This window comes from Parasteatoda tepidariorum, chromosome 5, assembly GCF_982258835.1.
Source record: "Parasteatoda tepidariorum strain Cologne lab strain chromosome 5, Ptep-v5.0, whole genome shotgun sequence".
NCBI lineage: Eukaryota > Metazoa > Arthropoda > Arachnida > Araneae > Theridiidae > Parasteatoda > Parasteatoda tepidariorum.
This window is the reverse complement of record NC_141759.1, coordinates 4,659,456-4,680,768: the sequence shown is the minus strand read 5'-3', so window position 1 is coordinate 4,680,768 and position 21,313 is coordinate 4,659,456. Positions and strand designations below refer to the sequence as shown.

The following is a 21,313-nucleotide window of genomic DNA, read 5'->3' as shown; positions in this document are numbered from 1 at the left end:
GAAAAGAAATAATACTTTTCTCTTAAGAGGTCCACTTAGAATATGCATATTATTTCATATAACTATTGATTTCCATGAAAAATTCAATACACAGGTGATTCCTCAGAATGAAAATAAATATGTTTCAAAATATTGCTGTCAGAAAGGAAAAGATAATTTGGAATATATGGCCTTCATAGATCAGTAAAGAGAAAGATTGAAACTTATACCTTTAACTATTATGCCTTTCTATTACTCTCTCTGAATCTAATTATGGGGATCAAAAAGTATTACTCAAATAGTATAAAATTTGTTTACACTAGGGGTGCACAACCAGCGGCCCGCGGGCCAAATGCGGCCCTTCGACTACTGAAGTGCGGCCCGCGAAAGCTTCTAAACACATCAAAAAAAATTTAAAAAATGGCAATTTTTAATCGCACTTTTAAGTCATCACGTTTTGACACAATCAATTTTAACAGATTCTTTAGTAATTTTACGTTTAACGCGCTTTCTTTAAGCCGATTTTATAGTAAATATAAATGATTTTTTTTAAACAGTCATTTCCGCTTTTCTACCTGATTTCGAAAATCCCGAATTTTTATTACGACGCGAGTTTCAGATCGCGAATTATTTGTGACGATTTCATCTTAAATCTAAGTGATTTTTTATCTTTTCTTTGCAATTCTTTCTCTTTTTTTCAACAATTTTTTTCGGCAGTTATTGCTATGCGTTCCCACGTATTATAAAAAATTCCAATTATTCTATTACGACATGCAAATTTTAAATCATGCATTTGACACGCTTTATTCGTGCTGAGTTCAGCATAAATATATATTTTCCCACTTATTTCTATGCTTTTTCACATGATTTTGACTATCCCGTTATTTAACTATGATGTTATTACGACACGTGATTGTTAATCGCGCAATTAAATAATCACTTTTTGATACAGTATTTCGGTACAGTTTTATCGTAAATCCTAGTTATTTTTCCTTCGTTTTTATTTCCGCAACGAATATGATTTGGTCGAATGTAATCATGAATTTTTTTTGGTCAAAAACCAAATATTCGGCAAAAAAAAGAAGAAAAAATCAACTGAGCGCAGTACAATTGGGGTCAAACAGCAAAATCTTTTACTGCTACTAAACACTGAAACTAAAATAATAATGCTCAGAATAATATTTCCTGGAAAAACGTATTTATAAATTAACTCTAAAAAGAACGTTTTTGCCAATCAAGCGAAACAGAGAACATAAAAGCCAATCTTAATTTTTGAAAATTTTTTTTAAAGCTGAACATCTTAGTTTTTCACTTACCAGAAAAAGCCAAGAAAAATGAATTAAGTCATCAGAAATGCTATTAAAAATTACTGCGTTATAGTGAAAGCGTATAGAAAAAGTTTTTTTTTATTTAAAGAAAATAAAAAGATAGAAAAAACGTTCTTAATTTTTAAAATGAAAAACTTATGCTGAGAATCTCAATTTAAATTTTTCTCATTGCCATAATTTTGGTAGAAAAAAAATTGCTATAAAATAAACTTTATTAGTAACTTTATTTTTAAAAAAAATGCTGAGTCATAATAAAAATGCCTAAAAAAAGAAAAACAGAAGAAACAAATTTTTCTTAGTTCCTGAAACAAAACTTTAATACTGAGAATAACACTTTTCTATGTTACTGGTTATTTATATTACAGTACAGGGAAAGAGTGATAATAAATTAATACTATGAGACGTTCTGTTATAATAAAACGCTGGGTTATAATAAAAGCAGCAAAAAATGAAAAAAAACCCTTCTCAATTCTCAAAGTATCGAAAAAATTGTCTGATTATAATTTTTTTTAAAAAAAGTAATATTTATAAAAATTCAAAAATAAAAAATACATTTCTAAAAAATATTCTGCCGAATATTTGACTGATCATTCAACCAACTGAATTTTTCACAGAACGGCCAAATACTCGTTACATCCCTCCCTAATTTAAATGTAATGTTATTTCAACTTGAAAAATTCATAAAATGGCGGAAAACGTGAATTTTTAAACTGCTCACTGTTTGTAGCTTAGATTTAAATTTTTTGTTGCTTAAGTGATTTTTTTCGATAAAAAAAAGGAAAATGTTTACGATATAAAAAATCTAATAATTAATAAAATAAAATAACAAAGTACATTACAAAATAAGCATTGAATATTATTTTGAACTATCACAGTTTTGCTTTTATTTTAGGCTTTTGTTTAAAACCTATAAATTTTCTTTAATTAAAATATTTAATTTGGATTTATAATACTTAAATATGACTAAACTTTTTCCTATTTTCATTCTGTGGGCATTGCAGTTTTTTTTTTATTTATTAGAATTTAATTCTAAAATGAATTTTCGTATTGCATGATATGATAAAAAAAAAACATTTCTTTTCTTCAATGTTTATTTATTTTGATAAATCTATTGTTCATATAATAAAAATAGCAAGTTTTTTTTGTAAAAAAAAAGTATAAGGTTTTTTTTTTATTTTTTTTTTTTTTTTAATTTTCGAATGAATTCTAATAATGGAACACTACTAAGTTATTGATATCACTAAGTTTATTGATAAAAAAAATGGAACGCTTATGTTTAAATAAACATTACTACATTTGTCATTAACATGTCTAAATACATGTGCGGCCCTTCGTTAGCCAACCAGCTGTGCAAGTGGCCCTTCACTCAAAAAGGTTGTGCACCCCTAGTTTACACTAAGACAATTTGGTTGAAAATAAGTGAAAAATATTATATTTAGCATTTTAATAGTTTATGGTTATGAAATAGAGCATGAAACAACCGTATCTTTTTCTGAGTTAACTAAAATCTTCCAAACACAGATCACTTCCAAACATTATATATATATATTTTTTTAAAGTTTGCCTTTATTTTCACACACAGTTATTTTGATCTAAAAGAAACAATTTTCTTTAATTTTCAATTTTTACAATTTCCTTAATTTTGAAAATCAATTTCGGATAACTTTTTTGCATGTATGAAAACAAAATTTTTGTTCAAATTATTATATTCATATTTCATATTTTAGTATAAATATAATTCTGATAATCTAACAGAGTTTTTTAGAAACTATCATACTGTTTTTTACAATTAAAAAATACTGAAATAAGTTATAGATGGTAATTTGAGTGCAAGAAAAAGTATATATAAAAGGAACACCGGTGTCTCATCTTCGTCAAACGGTTAAAAAATAAATTCTAGTATTTTTTAGGGACTGTTCAACTGATCATTTCGAGCCATGGGTATTCTCATTTATAAAACTAAGATAGCTAAATCGTTCAGATTCTGCAAAATATTAATCTTTAAACTTTAATCTTTAAGATTGAGCAAAATTTTGTAATTTAATCTTTAAGATTCTGAAAAATTTAATGCAATATACTATTAAAAAACTATTTAATAAAAATCTCCATTTAATAAAAAATAATAGATTATTCAAATTATTTTTAAGTTAAATAAAATTTGAGTAAAGAAGTCTCGAGATTCGATATCGGAAGTGGTAAAACAGAGAAATTTGTGAGGTATGGTATACATATTATTTAAAGCTAAACTAATTATTCAGGAATTATTTGAAATAATGCAATGTAATAAAAAATTTATTAAAGAGCAATTTTTATCTAAACTTTTTACATTTCATGATTTTGTGAAAAAAATCGAGTAAAAAAAAACAATAAAAGAAGGAAGGAAACTTTTACAATTCTAGTTATTCGTCGCCAAAAAAGTGCTGAACTAACGTTTTGGTAAATGGGGTGTTTTAAACTTATCCAACAATTTGTTGCTGCATGCATTTTCCCCCCACTTGACTGAGTTTCAATGAAGAGAAAGGAGAATCATTTACACCCCTTTTACTTATCTCACTGGGTGGGAACCGTGGTCGAGTTCAAGTGAAAAACCTTCCTTCTGAAAACTGCCGTAACAGGGGAACTCAAAATCTACCATATCTAATCTAAAATATCAAACAGTACACTCTTATTAAATATTACAATTACAGTTAATGTAAATGTCTTCAATAGGATAGAGTTAATTGAAGGTAGCAGTCAGTATGAGTTTAAAAGACAGTGACTTGCCTAAAGAATTACTCACAACAACTTGCTCACAGGAATTTAGTCTCACAGATGAGAAACCTCATTCTTTTAGTGCATGTAGCAGGAATTATTCACAGAAGGAAAGTGTAACTGCACACAAACACATCCATACTGGGGCAAAACCATATTCTTGTAGTATATGTAATAAGAGTTTTTCAAATAAGCGTTTACTATCTACGCACATTCGCATTCATACTGGTGAGAAACCTTATTCTTGTGGTGTATGTAATAAGAGTTTTTCAATTAGGTGTAATCTAACTGTACACAGTCGCACTCATACCGGAGAGAAACCTTATTCGTGTAATGTTTGTAATAAGAGTTTTTCACAGAAGGTTAATCTAACTGCACACCAACACATTCATACTGGGGAGAAACCATATTCTTGTAGTATATGTAATAAGAGTTTTTCAAGGAAGGAACATTTATCTAAACACAATCGCATTCATACTGGAGAGAAACCATATTCTTGTTATATATGTAATGATAGTTTTTCACAGAAAGAAAATCTAACTCAACACATTCACTCACATACTGGTGAAAAGCGTTATTCTTGTGATGTATGCAATAAAAGTTTTTCAACAAAGGCGAATTTATCTATGCACGTTCGAACTCATACTGGTGAAAAACCTTATTTTTGTGACATATGTAATAAAACTTTTTTAAGAGGGAGTGCACTGTCTAAGCACAGACTTATTCACACTGGTGAAAAACCTTATTTTTGTAGTGTATGTAATAAGAATTTTTCAACAATCGAGAATTTAAATCAACATGTTCGAACACATAATGGTCAAAAGCTTTACTTTTGTGACGTATGCAATAAAGGTTTTTCAGCAAGGAAAACATTGTCTGTGCATGTACGTGTTCATACAGGTGAGAAACCATATTCTTGTAGTGTGTGTAATAAGAGTTTTTTAACAAACTCAGCTCTAACTTGTCACAGTCGCATTCATACTGGTGAAAAGCCTTATCATTGCAATATATGTAATAAAAGTTTTTCAAGACTGAGTATACTGTCTAGACACAGTCATGTTCATACAGGTGAAAAACCTTATTCTTGTAGTGTATGTAATAAGAGCTTTTCTCAGAAACAGTATTTAAATCAACACGTTAACACACATGCTGATGAAAAACCTTATTCTTGTGGAATGTGCAATAAAAGTTTTTCGTTTAAGAATAACTTGTGTAGGCACATTCGTGTTCATATTGGTGAGAAACTTTTTTCCTGTGTTGTGTGAGATAAGAGATTTTCAAAAGAGGATCATTTAATTCGTCACAGTCGCATTCATGCTAATTAAAAGCCTTATTTTTTCTGACATGTTATGGGGATTTAGCTATCCACAGTTATTTTTATTGTAGTTAGAAATCTAAATTTTGTAGTTTATATGGATGAAAAGTTATGTGAAGAATTTATTAAAACTGTTGAAGAATCTAATTTCTGTAGTTTGCTCAACGAGACATGATTCATATGAGGCTAATGCAGGCCGCACACTGAAGCGACATAGGGAAAGGAATAGATAAGACATTCGCACTTTTGAGCAGGAAAGATGGAGCATACTGTAATCAGGAAGGATAGGTACAGTTTTTGCACCTGCTCTGTGGGAATACCTAGATTCAGCAGAAATTGTTTGGTGTGACTATTGTACATTGAGTAGGCGATATCTTTATGCAATTATTTATCTTTTTTAATCTCTATTTATATTATATCAGGGTGTTCGGAAAGTACTTTTGTTTTTCCAACAGAGGATTTAATTGTATTTTTTCGAACCCAATTTCACACTTAAGCTGCATTATCATTATATGTTTTGAGAGCTGATATAGTAAGGCTTGTGTGTGAAAAAGTTCAAATAATTCTACGCAGCACTTTTTGATGGGTGCTCTTTTAAATATGAAGAGCAATAAGCAGCATTTTTGTCATATTTTCCTTTTTTACTATAGAAAAGGTAAAAATGCTGTTCATTCCAGAAAGAAATTAACCGATGTGTTGACAATACGGCAATGCCAGAACTGGTTTGCAAAATTTCAATCCGGCAATTTTGATGTCGAAGATGCATTGCGTTCTGGAAGGCCGATTGAAGCTGATAGAGACACGATAAGTGCCACTGGCGTCGTAGCCATAGGGTATTAGGAAGCCAGGTATATAATTAGGAAGCCCCAATAATTAGGAAGCCAGGATCCATTATTGTGAGAAAATATTTCTGTTTTGTTGCCATAACTTCTACTTTTTCTCTCTCTTTTTTTTTACATAGTGCAACTTATTACACATATAATTAAAATAAAATTAGTAAAAACTAAATTACAAACAAAAAAATGTACTATATAAAAAAATAAAACAGGTGTTTAGAGAACTGCAAGAAATGTCACTGCCACCCTTTCCTTCAATAAGCAGTAAAACTCTCTTTCCACTATTCCTTTTTTTCACACTGTTAACTGATAAAGATCACACACGTAGTCATTTGATACCTCGAAAATAGCCACCCTAGTTTACACTATGGGGACATGGTATTAGCAGACCCTATGGGCTCGTTTGTCCTCTTTCTTTTTTTTTTTTTTTAATGTCAGATTTCAACTTTGTAGGCTATCTATTCATAAATTGTCTCAAACAGGCAATTACCTAGAACTTCTAGGGGGGGAATTCTTGTTGACATTTTCTATTTATTTTTTGTTGTTGGAGATTTTGTCAAGAAAATTTCTCTGACATGCAATCATTCTAAATCTTCTCTTACATACAAAGCGCTCAGAGTGTTATTCCATCATTATTTTAATTAGCCATTTCCAGCTCAAAATTTTGATAAATAGAAATAATTCTGTTTACTTTTATATTTTGTTTCATTCATTGTTTTAACTTAAATTATGAGTTGTTGTTTTTTTTTTAATAAAGTTTTTGTAATAAAATTTATTGTTGGATAACAAGAAGTCAAAAAATAAATTTTGGGGAGGTAAGCAAATGTTTGTATTAAATCACTTAATACATTTATTATTGTATGTTTATATACTGTTAGAATTGTTTTATGTTTTATAGTTTGTAGATTAAATTTGTTTATACATTATATTAGTTCATGATTTTATTGCTCATTATGCATTAATTTATTTTGAATGCACGGAGTTTGTTCTTATTTTATATTTATGAAATCAATGTAACTTTTAAATGTTTAAAATTATAAAACGAAACTTAAAATTTTTATGACCTTTATAAAACTTTGTTTTCATTCAGAAATTTAATGTCATGTTTATGTTTATAAAGAAATTTACATATAATTTAATAAAAAAATTTAGATAAATATTGGTTATTTATATCCTAATACAAAAAATTAACATAAATTTGCATTTTAATTCATTAAAAGAAAGAAGAAATGTTTTAAATGCAAAAGTTTTATTAAAAAATTCATATGATTTTATTATGCTCAGTAATAAAAAGTAATAAAAAAATATATTTTTTTTTAAGAATGGGGATAATTTGTTAAACTTAATTTATAGCAAATAAGTATAGCAAATGCGTACTTCATGTAATTTTATTTATTTTGTTGTTTTCAAAATAATATGGGATTTTTAAGTAATTATTTTGTGCTAATTAGCATTTTCATAAGTTGTTTTTTTAACAAATATTTTTTTTCTGAATAAAAAGTATTAATTTTTAATACTGAAACTATAAATACTGCTGATAGAGGAAGGAAAATAAGAGTTCTATGTGTTGTCTTTTTTATTTCTTCGTGTACATTTATATGAAGTTTTTATGGTTGCCAAAATGGATCATGCTATCCAAGAAAACCAAAATATCTCCTCTTGTCTGTTTCTTTGCTTGAAAATAATAAAAAGGTAAATACATTAAATAAAATTTTCATAAAAATTATTCCCACCACAATTATTATAATTTATCATTTCTTCAAAATATGAATACCAATTCTGTCAATCAACTGAATAACTTTATTTTTCCTTTTTAAACAACAATTTTGATTTTTAAAACTATATAAGTTGATCCGAAACAGGGTGAGAAAATAGCCTAACTTAAAACTGCTTTAATATTCTTGAATAAAGAAAACGAAGGAAATAAAAATATGACCACCGAAGCCGACGTCTTCAGGGGGTACCGGCCTCGGTAGCCATAAAAACAAAACCATTTCTAATTGAGGGAGAAGCAAATGCTTAAATTAACTCCCTCAGTACCTCGATGATCTTAAATGAGCAGCCCCAGTTAAGCATTCTATTAATTTGTTACGTTTTTCTTTCTCTCGACTTTCTTCATCTGCGCATTGTAATAGAGGGCGTTGTTTTCTTTAGTTTTTAGTTTTTTCTTTTCATTCTGCTTGCTTGTGAAATCGATGTTTGACCTGTGACTATGTGTGTTTTTATTTTTCTGATGATTTTGTTTGAGTTTCTTTTCTTAATTTGATATTTGTATTGCATGTTTTTTTCCTGGACTTCTATACAAAACCATCGGGGTACTGAGGGAGTTAATTTAAGCATTTGCTTCTCCCTCAATTAAAAATCGTTTTGTTTTTATGGCTACCGAGGCCGGTACCCCCTGAAGACGTCGGCTTCGGTGGTCATATTTTTATTTCCTTCGTTTTCTTTATTGTTACTTTTTTCTGAAATTTCTGCTGCTTTTTAGCGCGTTTTTTTTCAAAGAAGTTTTTTCTATTTAGAATTAAAAATATTTGTGTTTTCTTTTAGTATTAATATTCTTGACTTTTTCACCTTTTTTTTTTTTGGCATTTTAGAGTTATATAAATATATTTATTTTAATCATGATAATCTCTACTGTAACCAATGTTTAAGATAATTTATCTAGTATCATTTTTAATGTTGTTTCTTCCATTTCAGAAATACAGATCAATTCAAATTCATAGTAAAAATTTATTATTACTTTTTTTTTTGGTTTGTTTAACAAAACGCTTTATAATCTTTTTCTGATAATTCTTTAAAAAGTCGACTACAATTTAAAAATTCCAAAAAAATTGATCTCATTCGTGATTTTTTGATCACCATAAGATTACATGACATAATATTAAGCATTTTTTATTTCATGTCATTCTCATCAAAAGTTTTAACAGACAACATGTTCTTTTCAAAATAAAATTATATTTTTAAGACACGTACCTATTGGGTTTAAGTAACTTTACTTTTAATTCAGTGTTTTTAAAGAAATTATGCTTGTCTTTCAATTGAGACTTGAAAAAGGGGGCATACGTGTTACATAAAAATTAAATGTAATACCGTCATGTGGGGCTACTTTGTGCAGGATTTCGCAGTTTTTGAACTTTGACATGTAAAAAAAACTATGTTAATTCAAACTTTAGTAAAATCTATCGATATTATTTTCATAACTGGACTCAGACGAGTGAATTTGATCAATATTGGCATTATTTGTATGTAATATTTACAAATAATAAGTCAAAACATACCTTGCACAAAGTAGCCCAAGTGGGGCTACTTTGTGCAAGGTATGTTTTGACATTGCGTTTTTGAACATTGAAATGGATGAAATTTCAAAAATAATAATTATTACATATTCATTAACATTTATAATATTGATAAATTTGAGCATAACATGACAGAACTTGCTCTTCAGTTTCTGTCAAAATCACCTGATGTCCTATAAAATATATCTTTATGTGTTAAATCGTTTGATTAATTCATTAGAAAAATCTTTGTAGAAGAAAAATAATAGTTAACCAGCACGTTTCACGTGTTTCTTGTGAATTTTATTAGAGATAGTATTTCTGTGGATTTTGTACTTCCGAGAAGCTTCTGCAATCGACATACCACCAGCAACTGCTTGCAATCATTGTTGCAGATTTTCTAAAGTGTAATCACTATAGTTTCTAGTTCCAGGTATTTTTTTATAGCGTCTGACAATTTTTCTGTCGAAAAAAAAAAACCGAATGAAACTTTGCACAAATAGCCCCACAGTGCATTTTCTTTCATTTTCCGTTTATTTGTTATTAATTTTCGAATTTTTTTAACGCTAACATGATATAATTGTTTATTACTATATAAATAAAAAAATTTGCACTTACGCCAATTGTTTTATCAACGTCTTTGCATTTCACAGCTAAAGTTTCCACTCACACTTTTCGACGTCCTACGTTCTCGAAAAGTTGTTGACATTGGATGAACAAAAAACACTCTGAGATTGTTTTAAAATTCGAAAAATTTTTTGTAGTAATAGAGGAGACTTTTATCTTCAAATTCCACACATTTTTTACGTGAAAAAAACATAATACTGAATAGCAGCACTTGAAAAGTGCCAAATTCGAATTTGCACAAAGTAGCCCCACATGACGGTACATGATTACTTCATATATTTTTAATACTTTATATGTTTTAATTTTTGCATATTTTTAATTATTTAATATAGGAATGTAACGAATATTCGTCTTAGCCGAATACTGAAGTTATTCGGCTGAATATGAATATTATTAGATATTTGACTTAATTTGTAGTTTGCGATTCCTAATTTGTATATTTTTTTAAACTTAATTCTTAAAAATGATTCTAAAATTATATATAAGGATGTAGATTACGGAACACTCTGCATCAAGATGTTTTAGTTTTCATAATTATATATATATATATATATATATTATTTTTTCTCAAGAAACTTGAAAGATGGTCCACGCCCCCCCCCCCCAATAAATTTTATCTGACGACGCCAATGATAAAGGCATTAGTTGGTGCAAATCGACGAATAACAACACATGATATTGGTTAGAGGTTAAATTAATCAAATTCAACTGCTTATGACCACTAGAAAAGGCCTGGGTTTAAGCTCGATATATGGGTACCCCATGTTCTTACAGAGAGAAAATTTGTGTCGTCGCGTTGACGTCTATGATTCGCTTCTTAAACGTCTTGAAAATGATCCATTTTTGAAGCGCATCATTACTGGGGACGAAAAATAGGTTGTCTACAACAATGTCAAACGCAAGAGATAATGGAGCAAAAAAGATTAACCGGCTCAAAGCATTTTGAACGCCAATATCCATTAAAAAAAAAAGGTGATATACTGTCTGTTTGGTGGGATTTTAAAGGAACAGTTTTTTTTTTCTTTGAGCTTTTACCGGATAACACAACAATTAATTTGGAAGTCTACTGTTGTCAGCTCGACAAACTGAATGATGCACTTCAACAGAAAATGCCTGAATAAATCAACAGAAAATGTATAGTGTTCCACCAAGATATTAAGAGACCTCATACAAGTTTGCTCGCTCGCCAAAAGCTTTTACAGCTTGAATGGGATACACTCCAGATCTGGCGCCTTCAGATTATCAGTTGTTCCGGTCAGTGCAAAATTTTTTGGACTGCGAAACCTTTACTTCAAACGAAGAGGTCAAAAATCACCTGGATCAGTTTTTTGCCAGCAAAGACCAAAACTTTTATGAGTGTGGAATCGATCATGCTACTACCAGAAAGATGGCAAAAGGTGTTATGATTGCAATGGTCAATGCAATCAGAACATCTTTGCCAATAATGCCATGCAATGGCCAATATATGATTTAATAAAATATTTATTCTTTATATGAAAACTGTCTTTCATTCCCCCCCCCCCAACAAAAGAAATACTTTCTGAACAACCCAAAAATATTTTATCTAGTTTTTTTAACTCTTTTTTTTATTCTTAAATAATTTGTATTTTCTCTTATACTTTAACTTTAGTTATATGTTGTCATTTCATGAATTTGTATATATACTTTGAAAATATCTGTATTTTTTATTATTTTATCCTTTACCACATTATTTTGCTTATAGTTATGTCTTTAAATTGCAAATCTATAAAACTAAATAATTTATAATCTACAATAATTGAAATAAAAAGTTATGTATTGAATTAGTATTGAATTGAAAGTAAAGCATAATAGTGTCCTTACTGTTATTGATGCTAATGATGTTTGATTAAATTAGTTATTAGATTATAATTTAATTTAAAAAAATGACTGTGTACTAGAAAGCAAAATTAATGGTGAGAAATACTTATTTTTTTCAGAGAATTTTGAAAATTTGCTGTACATTATTGACTCGAAAAAAGCTTAATTAGTTTTTGTAGTGTTTACAAATCGAAATATTAGTGGAAAAATGGTAATAATATTCTTTTAAACGAAGCATAAAAATAAACTCTTATAGACACTAAATTAATTTAATATTAGTGATAAACAGTTATTAAAAAGAAAAAAAAAAACAACTCTGTACTGTGAATCAAAATTAATTGATAAATGGTACTAAACCCTTTAGAAGAATCTAAAGTATTACTAAATCATATTTGATGCTTGATGTTAATTTTTGTAATAATTACTGATTGGAATTTTAAAAAAAAGCTATGTTAATTACAATATTAATGTATAAATTGTTGGTCTAAGAGAAGATTAAAAAATCGCCACTCTTATTTGACGCCAATGATGCTTTATTAATTTTGGCAATAGGTACCAACTGAAATGAACTATTTACTCTAAATACTATAAAACAAAATAAACAGGAAAATGTCACTTATTCCCTGAGGAGAAATGTAAAAAATTATTGATGCTTTATTAATTTTTGTAAAAGGAACTACTGGTATTATGGTAATTGGTGTAGTTTTAATAAATAATAATTGTAAAAATATAGGTAGGTATAATGTATTAATGTTTGATACCCATTAAAACTGCGTCGATATTGGCTTTAAAATAGGTACTGTAAAAATAGGATTTCATCAGTTCCTCTAAGATATTAGTTCCAGAGAAAATCGCATGATTATGGTACATTTTTATTATCATGCCAAATGATTTTGAATGCAGTTAACCTTTTTTTTCTTCTTTTTGATGGGATGAACTTCTAAAAATGTGTTTTGCTAAATCTAATAATGTGAAGCCACTGGTCCCATGGTAGAATTGTGGGGACATTGTCGCAGAATGTTACAGAGTTTAATTTATTTATTAATTTTAAATTGTGAATATTTACTAAATTCAAAAGAAGTAATAATGAGTGCATTTTTCAGCCTACAAAATGTGAGAATATCGTTTATAATATTAAAATTAAAAAAAATATTGCTTTTGCAATTGAAACCTTTATACATTTTTATTCTATACTTTTTTCTATAAACAAAACGTTTCTCTTATTTTAAATTAGTAATTGTTATAATTAAAGGTATTTTAAAGCAAAATACTACTGCCAGGGAAGTTTGTTGCAGAAAGCCCGAAGATATTCTGCCACAAGAGTCATTGGGAAGGATAAAAGATTATAAATTTTTAAAATAAAATTGATTTCATCCTATTAAATATGCTAGTTTATGTGCTTTAAGATTTGTGCAGGAATTTGTTGTGATGTTCAGTACTCATATACAATAACGATTACTGTCCTCTACTCCGTACAAAGAGCGGGTATTCGGATAATAGTTTTTATAAATGTGTTCGCTCAATTAAGTAATTCTTGAGTTAGTCCTTCTTAAATGTTTTTAATCAACAATAGTTTGCTTTTCTAACACACAAACAACCACTATTTATTTTTAAAATGCTTCTATGCAATTACAAATTATTTCAATATAAATAGCATATTCCCTCTAATTTTATTTTTAATTACTTTCTTTATCATTAAAAATGAACTACTCATTGTTTGTTATTTGGAAATTATTCTGTTCGGATAATATCATTTTATCTACAAACTCTGTTGCTGACTTTTGGTATGCGAATTTTTTCATAATATTATCTACTAGTTTGATTACTTATATTAGGAATATTACAGCTAATTTCAACTATATAGACTTACTTATAAATAATATTAGTATTCTTTTTTTTCTTCATTTAAATAAAATTCTTTATCCCTATGCTTAAAAATCATAAGTGCTTAAAACAAAACTATCAGGGGATGAAACTGACACTATTAAATTAATTTCGTTCAAATTTTTGTATTTTTCAATGTAAAATTACTTACTTTAAAATGATGTATAAAATTGTACACCTTGCAATTCAAAGTTTTGCTGACTATTAGTAAGTAAAAAATAATTAAAATTTACTAGAATTTATATTTTTGCATAGAAAAATAGTATCAATAGTTTTTTTCTTAAAAAATTCTTGAGTTATGACTAAATACTTAAAAAGTAAAATTAACATTAAGGGGTCCAAACGTTGGATATTTTGGGGATCGGAATCCGTATAAAAAAGGTATGTTTTTCAGAAAGAGTACGTTAGTATTCAGAAAGAGTTGTTAAGCTACATATTTCAAATACCTAATTCTTCCGTAATTTTAATAGATTCAATTAAATTATCTTGAAATGAGACTTATCCGAATTCTACAGTTAAAAAATATCATTAACATTTTTGTTTGAGATACCTGAATTTCTAAAGCTGTAAAACTGCAAATTTAAATAATTAGTCAGTTAATATTCAAAATACTCTTATTCAAAACTAAAATTTCATTTTTATTACAAATCGACAAATTATTTTAATTATTCTGCTTCCCCGTTGAAATTCGGAAGTATGGTTCCAAGAAAAAATTATTAATTAGTAAAAAAGTAATATTTACAATAATAGCGACAGGTCTTAAATTATCAGAAATTGTTTTATTCATGATTTAAATTAACTGTATAAAATTAATTTTCTTTTTCAGATAAATGACATTCCACTACTGACATTCCTATTCAATTCTCGTAGTTAAAAGTGTGGCAGGTACCACAGCAACAAACAAAAAAGAAAAAGAAAATATATATATATATATATATATATATATATATATATATATATATATATATATATATATATATATATATATATATATATATATATATATATATATATATATATATATATATATATATATATATATATATATATATATACACATTGCAATGAAGAAAGTATTACCTTTAGAGAAATTCAAATATATAATTCCAATCTTATTAGGAAATTTTAACTTTTCCCATAATTGAACTTACATCTTTCATTCTGGTACCTACAATTGTAGGCCTTTACATAAACTCAATAAGACTATATTTTTAAAGTTTTTGTCAGATTTCATAAAACTATTAGTTTTATAATCATATTCTGACGCTCAGACTTTTGCAAAAAATAGTTATTTTCATCAATGTAATCAACAATCGTTTAATTGCGTAAAATTATAAAATTGGGTGCTAATTTTTTATACCCAATCGAATAAACTAATCACGAGCTGATAGGAGCATTTGTGTAAAGTTATAAACAATTTTATGAGAAGAAAATGTCCAAGAGAGAACAATATGAAATAATGCGCTGAAAAGAATTTGAATAAAATATTTACCATATAACTTATTACACCGAGCAGAATAAAACTAAATGTTAGTTGCTACAATCATTTGTTTAAATATAAAATCGTATCTCATCGGGTGAAATTTAAAAAAAAAAAAAAAAAACGCATATAACTTTCGAACAATAAATGCTTTTATTCAGCATTAAAATTACATAGGAAACAATGCTGACTTATTTCTAAAAAAGTTAAGATTTGCGAGTTTTTTGAGTAGTGAAACATAAGTAGCTGTATAAAAATGTGCGTAACCTTGGAAACAAATTATCATATATACTTGAAATCGGGTATTATTTCATTTTGTTTAATATGTCATAGCAATCTTTTTAGTAAATAATTAACATGGTAAATTGCGAAAAAATAACGGAGTGAAAAATATAGTTCTGTGATCAAAACATAAAGTAAGTTAGTGCAGTTATTAGTTTTCGATTATCAAATATCAGGCAAATTATTGTTATCAACATACCGATACTTAATTGCAAATTATTTTATTTTATATACCAATAACAGCAATCTGAAAAACATTTTTGTCTGTTTTTCATAGCGTGTAACGCGAAATTTGATAATTTTAATTTCAATTTAATCTTGATTATAATTAATTATTTTTACAACTTAATTGTTTATTAACTTAATTATTTATTAACTTAATTATTTTAACTTAATTAATTAAAATTAATTTATTAATTAATTTATCAATTAATTAAAATAATTAATTAATTTAATTATTTTAACTTAATTTTAATTTATTTATAACTTAATTATTTTTATAAACATAATTATTTTTATAACGTAAATATGGTTTTATTCCGATACTAAAATAGCGAGTTACTTTGATTTTCGGTTAAAAGCTACAAAAATTTGAAGAACATCTCGTTATAGTCACAAAGAAGTCTCTCAAAGATGCTGAAAAATGATTCATTATAAAAAAATATTCATTGCGATTACTGAACTTCTAAATGGAATCAAGCCATCTGAAAGATATTTTCGTGGTTTCCCTTCACGTATAAAGCAAAATATTATTGTTTTCTCAAATTTTTATTCAAGCAAGGAAGAAAAATATTTATACCATTATTAACCACTCCAAAAACCAAAGTAAATGCTTTATTATAAAACTGATACGTCCAGAATTTGAAATTATGATGAACTTGCCTGTATATTTTGATTCAATAAACTGATTTATTTTCTGCTTCCCTTCTTACCATTATTTTTATTTTTTTAAGTGAAAAATGATTCTTCAACATTACTGTTAGAAAATTTGACGGTTCATCAGGTTGTCTTTTGTCAACATCTGAATAAAATTCGAGCAAATAGTATTGTATTTGTAATGGCGAAAATATCCAAATGATAAAATAAACATGAACTTTTTTTACAGTGTTAAAATTAAAAAACTTAAGTACTCGGGTTCCTATGATTTTATTATTTTACTAATAACTTATTCTAGTATGTTATATTGAAATATCTGATATATGTTATATTGAAATATCTGATATATGTATTTTGAAATATCTGATATATGTATATTGAAATATCTGATATATCTGGAGAAAAAAAAATTTCTAACCAAATGTTTTTTGAGTCAGGAAGAGACAAAAAATACCTGTTGATTTTTTTGAAATATACTTTCTATCACAAACGCCTTAAAACTTTGTTCTCGATAAAAATAATTTCAGATGATTTTAATCCTTCATCTCTTATTAACCTCGTTAAATCATGCTTTTGATCAAAGTTCAGCAGCGTGTGCGTTCTTTCTCTCCTAAATATTAATTTGATCCCTACACACGTTTTTTATTCCATTACGTATAAGGATTCGTAAAATATATATTAACTGCCCGGATTAGAGAACAACTGAATTATCTTCTTCAAAAATGGCAGTTATTTAATTTAAATTTGATACTTTTGTGTGTGATCATATCTCAGTGTCAACCATATCGGTGTCACGTATCAATGACATCCAATAAAAATCTAACTGTCAAGGAACTTAACTGAGGAGAAGGGATTGACTGAATGCTTAATAAAATAAGAGCTTTCTTTGATGATAGGTTTTTTAAATTAGTGGTGAAATCGTCTAATAATTATTTTTAAAAATCGTTGCAAGAAAGGTTTGCAAGCGTATTTTTTTTCCAGACTCATGCGAGTTAATTCAAATCAAATAAATATACTATATGTACTCTCTTTTTCTTCCGGATTCTAACGAATTAAAGAGTATTCATACTTATCAAGGTATTTTACAACAGAGTGCTAACATAGTACAAAGGTACATATACTTGTATTGATGGAGTAGCGGATTGGGCTACTTTTAAAAGTCCCCGCTACTGAAAATTGAATTTTCGCTACTTGCTACTTTTTGGGCTACTTATTATTTTTCGAATGCTACAAATCTTAAATATGCGCTACTTTTTTTCCTTACTGAAATATATATATATTTTTTAATCTTTTCCCTTCCCATTATAAAATGATTCTGAAAGTTTGCAGCTTCTTTACCATTTTTAAAAAGGACATTTTTGTTGTTGTTGTTGAAAACGTTTTCGCTTCAGTTTTGGATTCTTGATATGTTTTACTGATGGAGTCTATAATCTTTCCATGTTTATGTTTCAAATCGCAGACTCGGGAAATCGCAAAGATATATATGGAAAAATGCACGGAGAAAATGTTTTTTAACTCCAACTATTATTAATCGTTTATCTTCTGGAGAAAAAAAATCACGTTACTCGCTTTGAAACGCAGAAAAATTAAATCCAAAGTCATTTTACCTGATGAATGAAAATAGTTGTTGTGAATGACAATGAGTTTCCAAAAAATATCGTACTGTTAAATGCTTTTTAGTTAATTCATTTCACTTTTGTAAATCACGATCTATTCACAGTTGCACGAAAAATAGGAAAATTTTTATATCTCTCTAGAGCAGAGATGGGCAAACTACGGCCCGCGGGCCAACTGTGGCCCGCCGGAAGGTTTTATCCGGCCCGCCGGATATAATTTTAATTTGCCGATCAGTGGCAATATACATAAACAATATACATCCATTTTCTTGTCAACTATTTAAAATTATTTCTGTTTTTCCTTTTTTAACAAAGTACTGATGACCTTTTTACTTTCTCTATTTTTGTTCTACAAAACATAAATTGATGGAAATAGTTAGCACAGACAGCTTCAATTGGTAAAATGTTGAAAGCAGAAGTTCTTCATAGAATAGTCTTAGATTGGCTCTAACTAGCGTTAGTCTTTCTCGAAGAATCTAATATAGGTAAATTGTACTTCACATTTGGCAGACTACGCATTTTAAGATCCAACGAGCGGACAATCTAACAATCATCTGCAGTTGTTTCTAAATATGCCAAAATTTTACAAATCATTACCAAAAACTAGTTTCCAAAATTTAATATTTCATGCCCAGAAAATCAGCTCTATGTTTGCTTAATCTTATATATGTGAACAAGAGTTTTCAACTTTGAACCTTAGAAAGAATCATTTCAGAAGTGGACTAACAGAAAAGCATTTAGCCTTGTTCCGTAAAATAGGCACATCTCACTTCGAACCTTAATATAAGGAACTTTTAAAAGCGAAATCGCAATTTCATTCGTCTCACAAAATATTTAAATTAAAACTTGAATATCGCTTTTTTTTTTAAAACTTTGAAAGTTTTATTTGTCCCACCAAACTTTTTTTTTCTCGATTTTTGGCCCGCGACCAAAAAAGTTTGCCCATCCCTGCTCTAGAGCTTAGATTTGCCCATTGTAAATGATGAAATTATTTTTTTTTAGAGGAAGCTATAATATGTATTGCTATGGTTACAGTTATTATTTTTCGCCTCATTTTGCCAAATATGCAATAAATAAATGAAACAAATAAAAATTAAGTTTTGGATAGTTATCATCTTTATATATATATATTTCGTCTGTTCGTGTGTATGTCACTGAACTCCTCCTAAACGGCTGGACTGATTTAAATGAAATTTTCTGTGTACCTTCAGAAGGATTCGAGAATGGTTTAGATTCACAATAGAACATTCTGCCACAAACCGTTCCAGCGGTATCAGCGAAAATCGAAATGGAATTTTCTGATTGGTTAAAAGTTAGCCATTGTTTTAAATTTTGCTGTACACGAATCAGTTTTCAAATATCTTGAAGATAACAACAGTGATATTTTCCATCTTATAGCTCTGCAGCGACCTGCGCCAGTGTAGCGATTAACGAACATTTTCTGGGAACCCGCTCTCCCATTTGGCGAGTTCCTCTATTAGTTATGACAACCCAAGCAGAACATTTTTTCTCTCCCTGCAGTACAGTGACTGGTTTTCCTCCAGCGCAGTGCATGTGCAGTGTTTTCTTCTCCTGGCATTTTCGGCCAGGCTTTTTATGTAGCATTTATTTAATCTTCTTATTTTTTATTAAATGTTGTTAATTGTTATTTTATGGCTGGCATTTTAATTTTACAATGTTTTATTTATTAATTAATTTTTTCTTTTTAGCGAAAACGTAAAGTATTTTACTTTAATTTATCTCAGTGCATGTGGCCTAACCACGCGCACTGAACTGGTGACCCGGCTTAACGAACTTAATCTATTTTAATCTCCTAAAATGTGCAAAGACCAGCCATGTAATTTTTTTCTTATAACTGCTATTCAAAATTTTTAATATTTCGCGAATTTATTTTGCTAATTTTTTTTCTCCAATGGGATTTCCACGTGGTTTCAACTCAGCAAAATCAAGGTATGTGATCAAACTTTTTTTAGAACTCTGTGATTGGTCATTTGTTTCTTTAAAATATTCTAAAAGTTATTTAGTTAAATTTTACTATTTTTAAATATTATTTTAAAGTTATTTTCCTCTTATTGCCGTATTACTCACATATTTTATTATTGTATTATTGATAGTGCATTTGTTAGGATTCCCTTATCGTATTTCTTTTAACAAATTTAATCAATATGCCAGAGACCGATAATCAGAACGATAATGCTGTAGCCATAGAATCTCAGGTATCCCACGTGTCAGTGAAACTTCCCCCGCTATGGAAAAACAGAATCAAAATATGGTTCATTCAAGTAGAAAGCAATTTTGAGCTCGCGAAAATAACTAAAGATGTTACAAAGTACAACTACTTAATTGCTGCAATCGACCCAGAAACCTTAGCCGCGGTATCGGATATTTTATTGGAACCTCCTGCCACTGACAAGTACGATACACTTAAAAAACGATTAATCGCAGAATTTTCAGATTCAACGAACGAACAAATCCGTCGGCTTATTTCAGAGATGCATTTAGGAGACGATAAACCTTCCCATCTGCTGCGTAAAATGAGGGAATTAGGCGGGAGATCCATTACTGATGATTTTCTAAAAACTCTTTGGCTCCAGCGACTGCCCTCAGAAATGCAAGCCATTTTGTCAATAAGTTCCGAATCTCTAGACAAGTTGGCGGAGATGGCAGACAAAATTTCGGAAGTAAGAGCCACGCCATCTAACAGTGGTGTGTTCGCGGTGCAGCAAACCCTCAAACAGGACAAATATCACAATATTAATTCCTTTTCCTCATTAAACGAAATTCAGGAGCTTAGAAATGAGATAGCTGCTTTAAGCAAACAGGTTGAAAGAATGTCGCGGGGGGGGGCAAACAAACCCCATTATCGCCGGAGCTCTTCCCGAAACCGTTTTCCCTCCCGCAGCCGATCTACCGAGCGTGAGGGCGAATACTGTTTTTATCACTCGCGATTCGGTAAAAAAGCTCACAAATGTCGTGAACCCTGCTCCTTTCCAAAAGCTACCGGTCAGGAAAACTTGTAATAGCGACTGTCGATCGAAATTTCTCGGCGACAGTCGCACGCTCCTGTCGTTTGCACGTGTATGACAAAAAAACTCATCTAAAATTTTTAATTGACTCGGGTTCCGACGTCTCTTGTATTCCCCCTCCCAAACATCAAAAAAACTTAAAACCTGATCCTCTTCAATTGTTTGCGGCCAATGATACTAAAATTAATACATATGGAGC

The 21,313-nt window shown here is 28.8% G+C and overlaps 2 protein-coding genes across 2 annotated transcripts; both read left to right on the top strand.

Moving 5' to 3' along the window:
• The first annotated feature begins 3,659 nt into the window (after positions 1-3,659).
• Positions 3,660-7,135, top strand: LOC122271941 (uncharacterized). Its single transcript, XM_087163179.1, has one exon. The coding sequence runs from the start codon at positions 4,046-4,048 to the stop codon at positions 5,321-5,323; it is 1,278 nt and encodes a 425-aa protein (XP_087019305.1). The 5' UTR covers positions 3,660-4,045; the 3' UTR covers positions 5,324-7,135.
• Positions 7,136-20,253: 13,118 nt separating this feature from the next.
• On the top strand, positions 20,254-21,108 carry LOC147808503 (uncharacterized). The gene has a single exon (XM_087162588.1). It carries the CDS (start codon positions 20,254-20,256, stop codon positions 21,106-21,108), a length of 855 nt encoding a protein of 284 aa, XP_087018714.1.
• Positions 21,109-21,313: the final 205 nt, after the last annotated feature.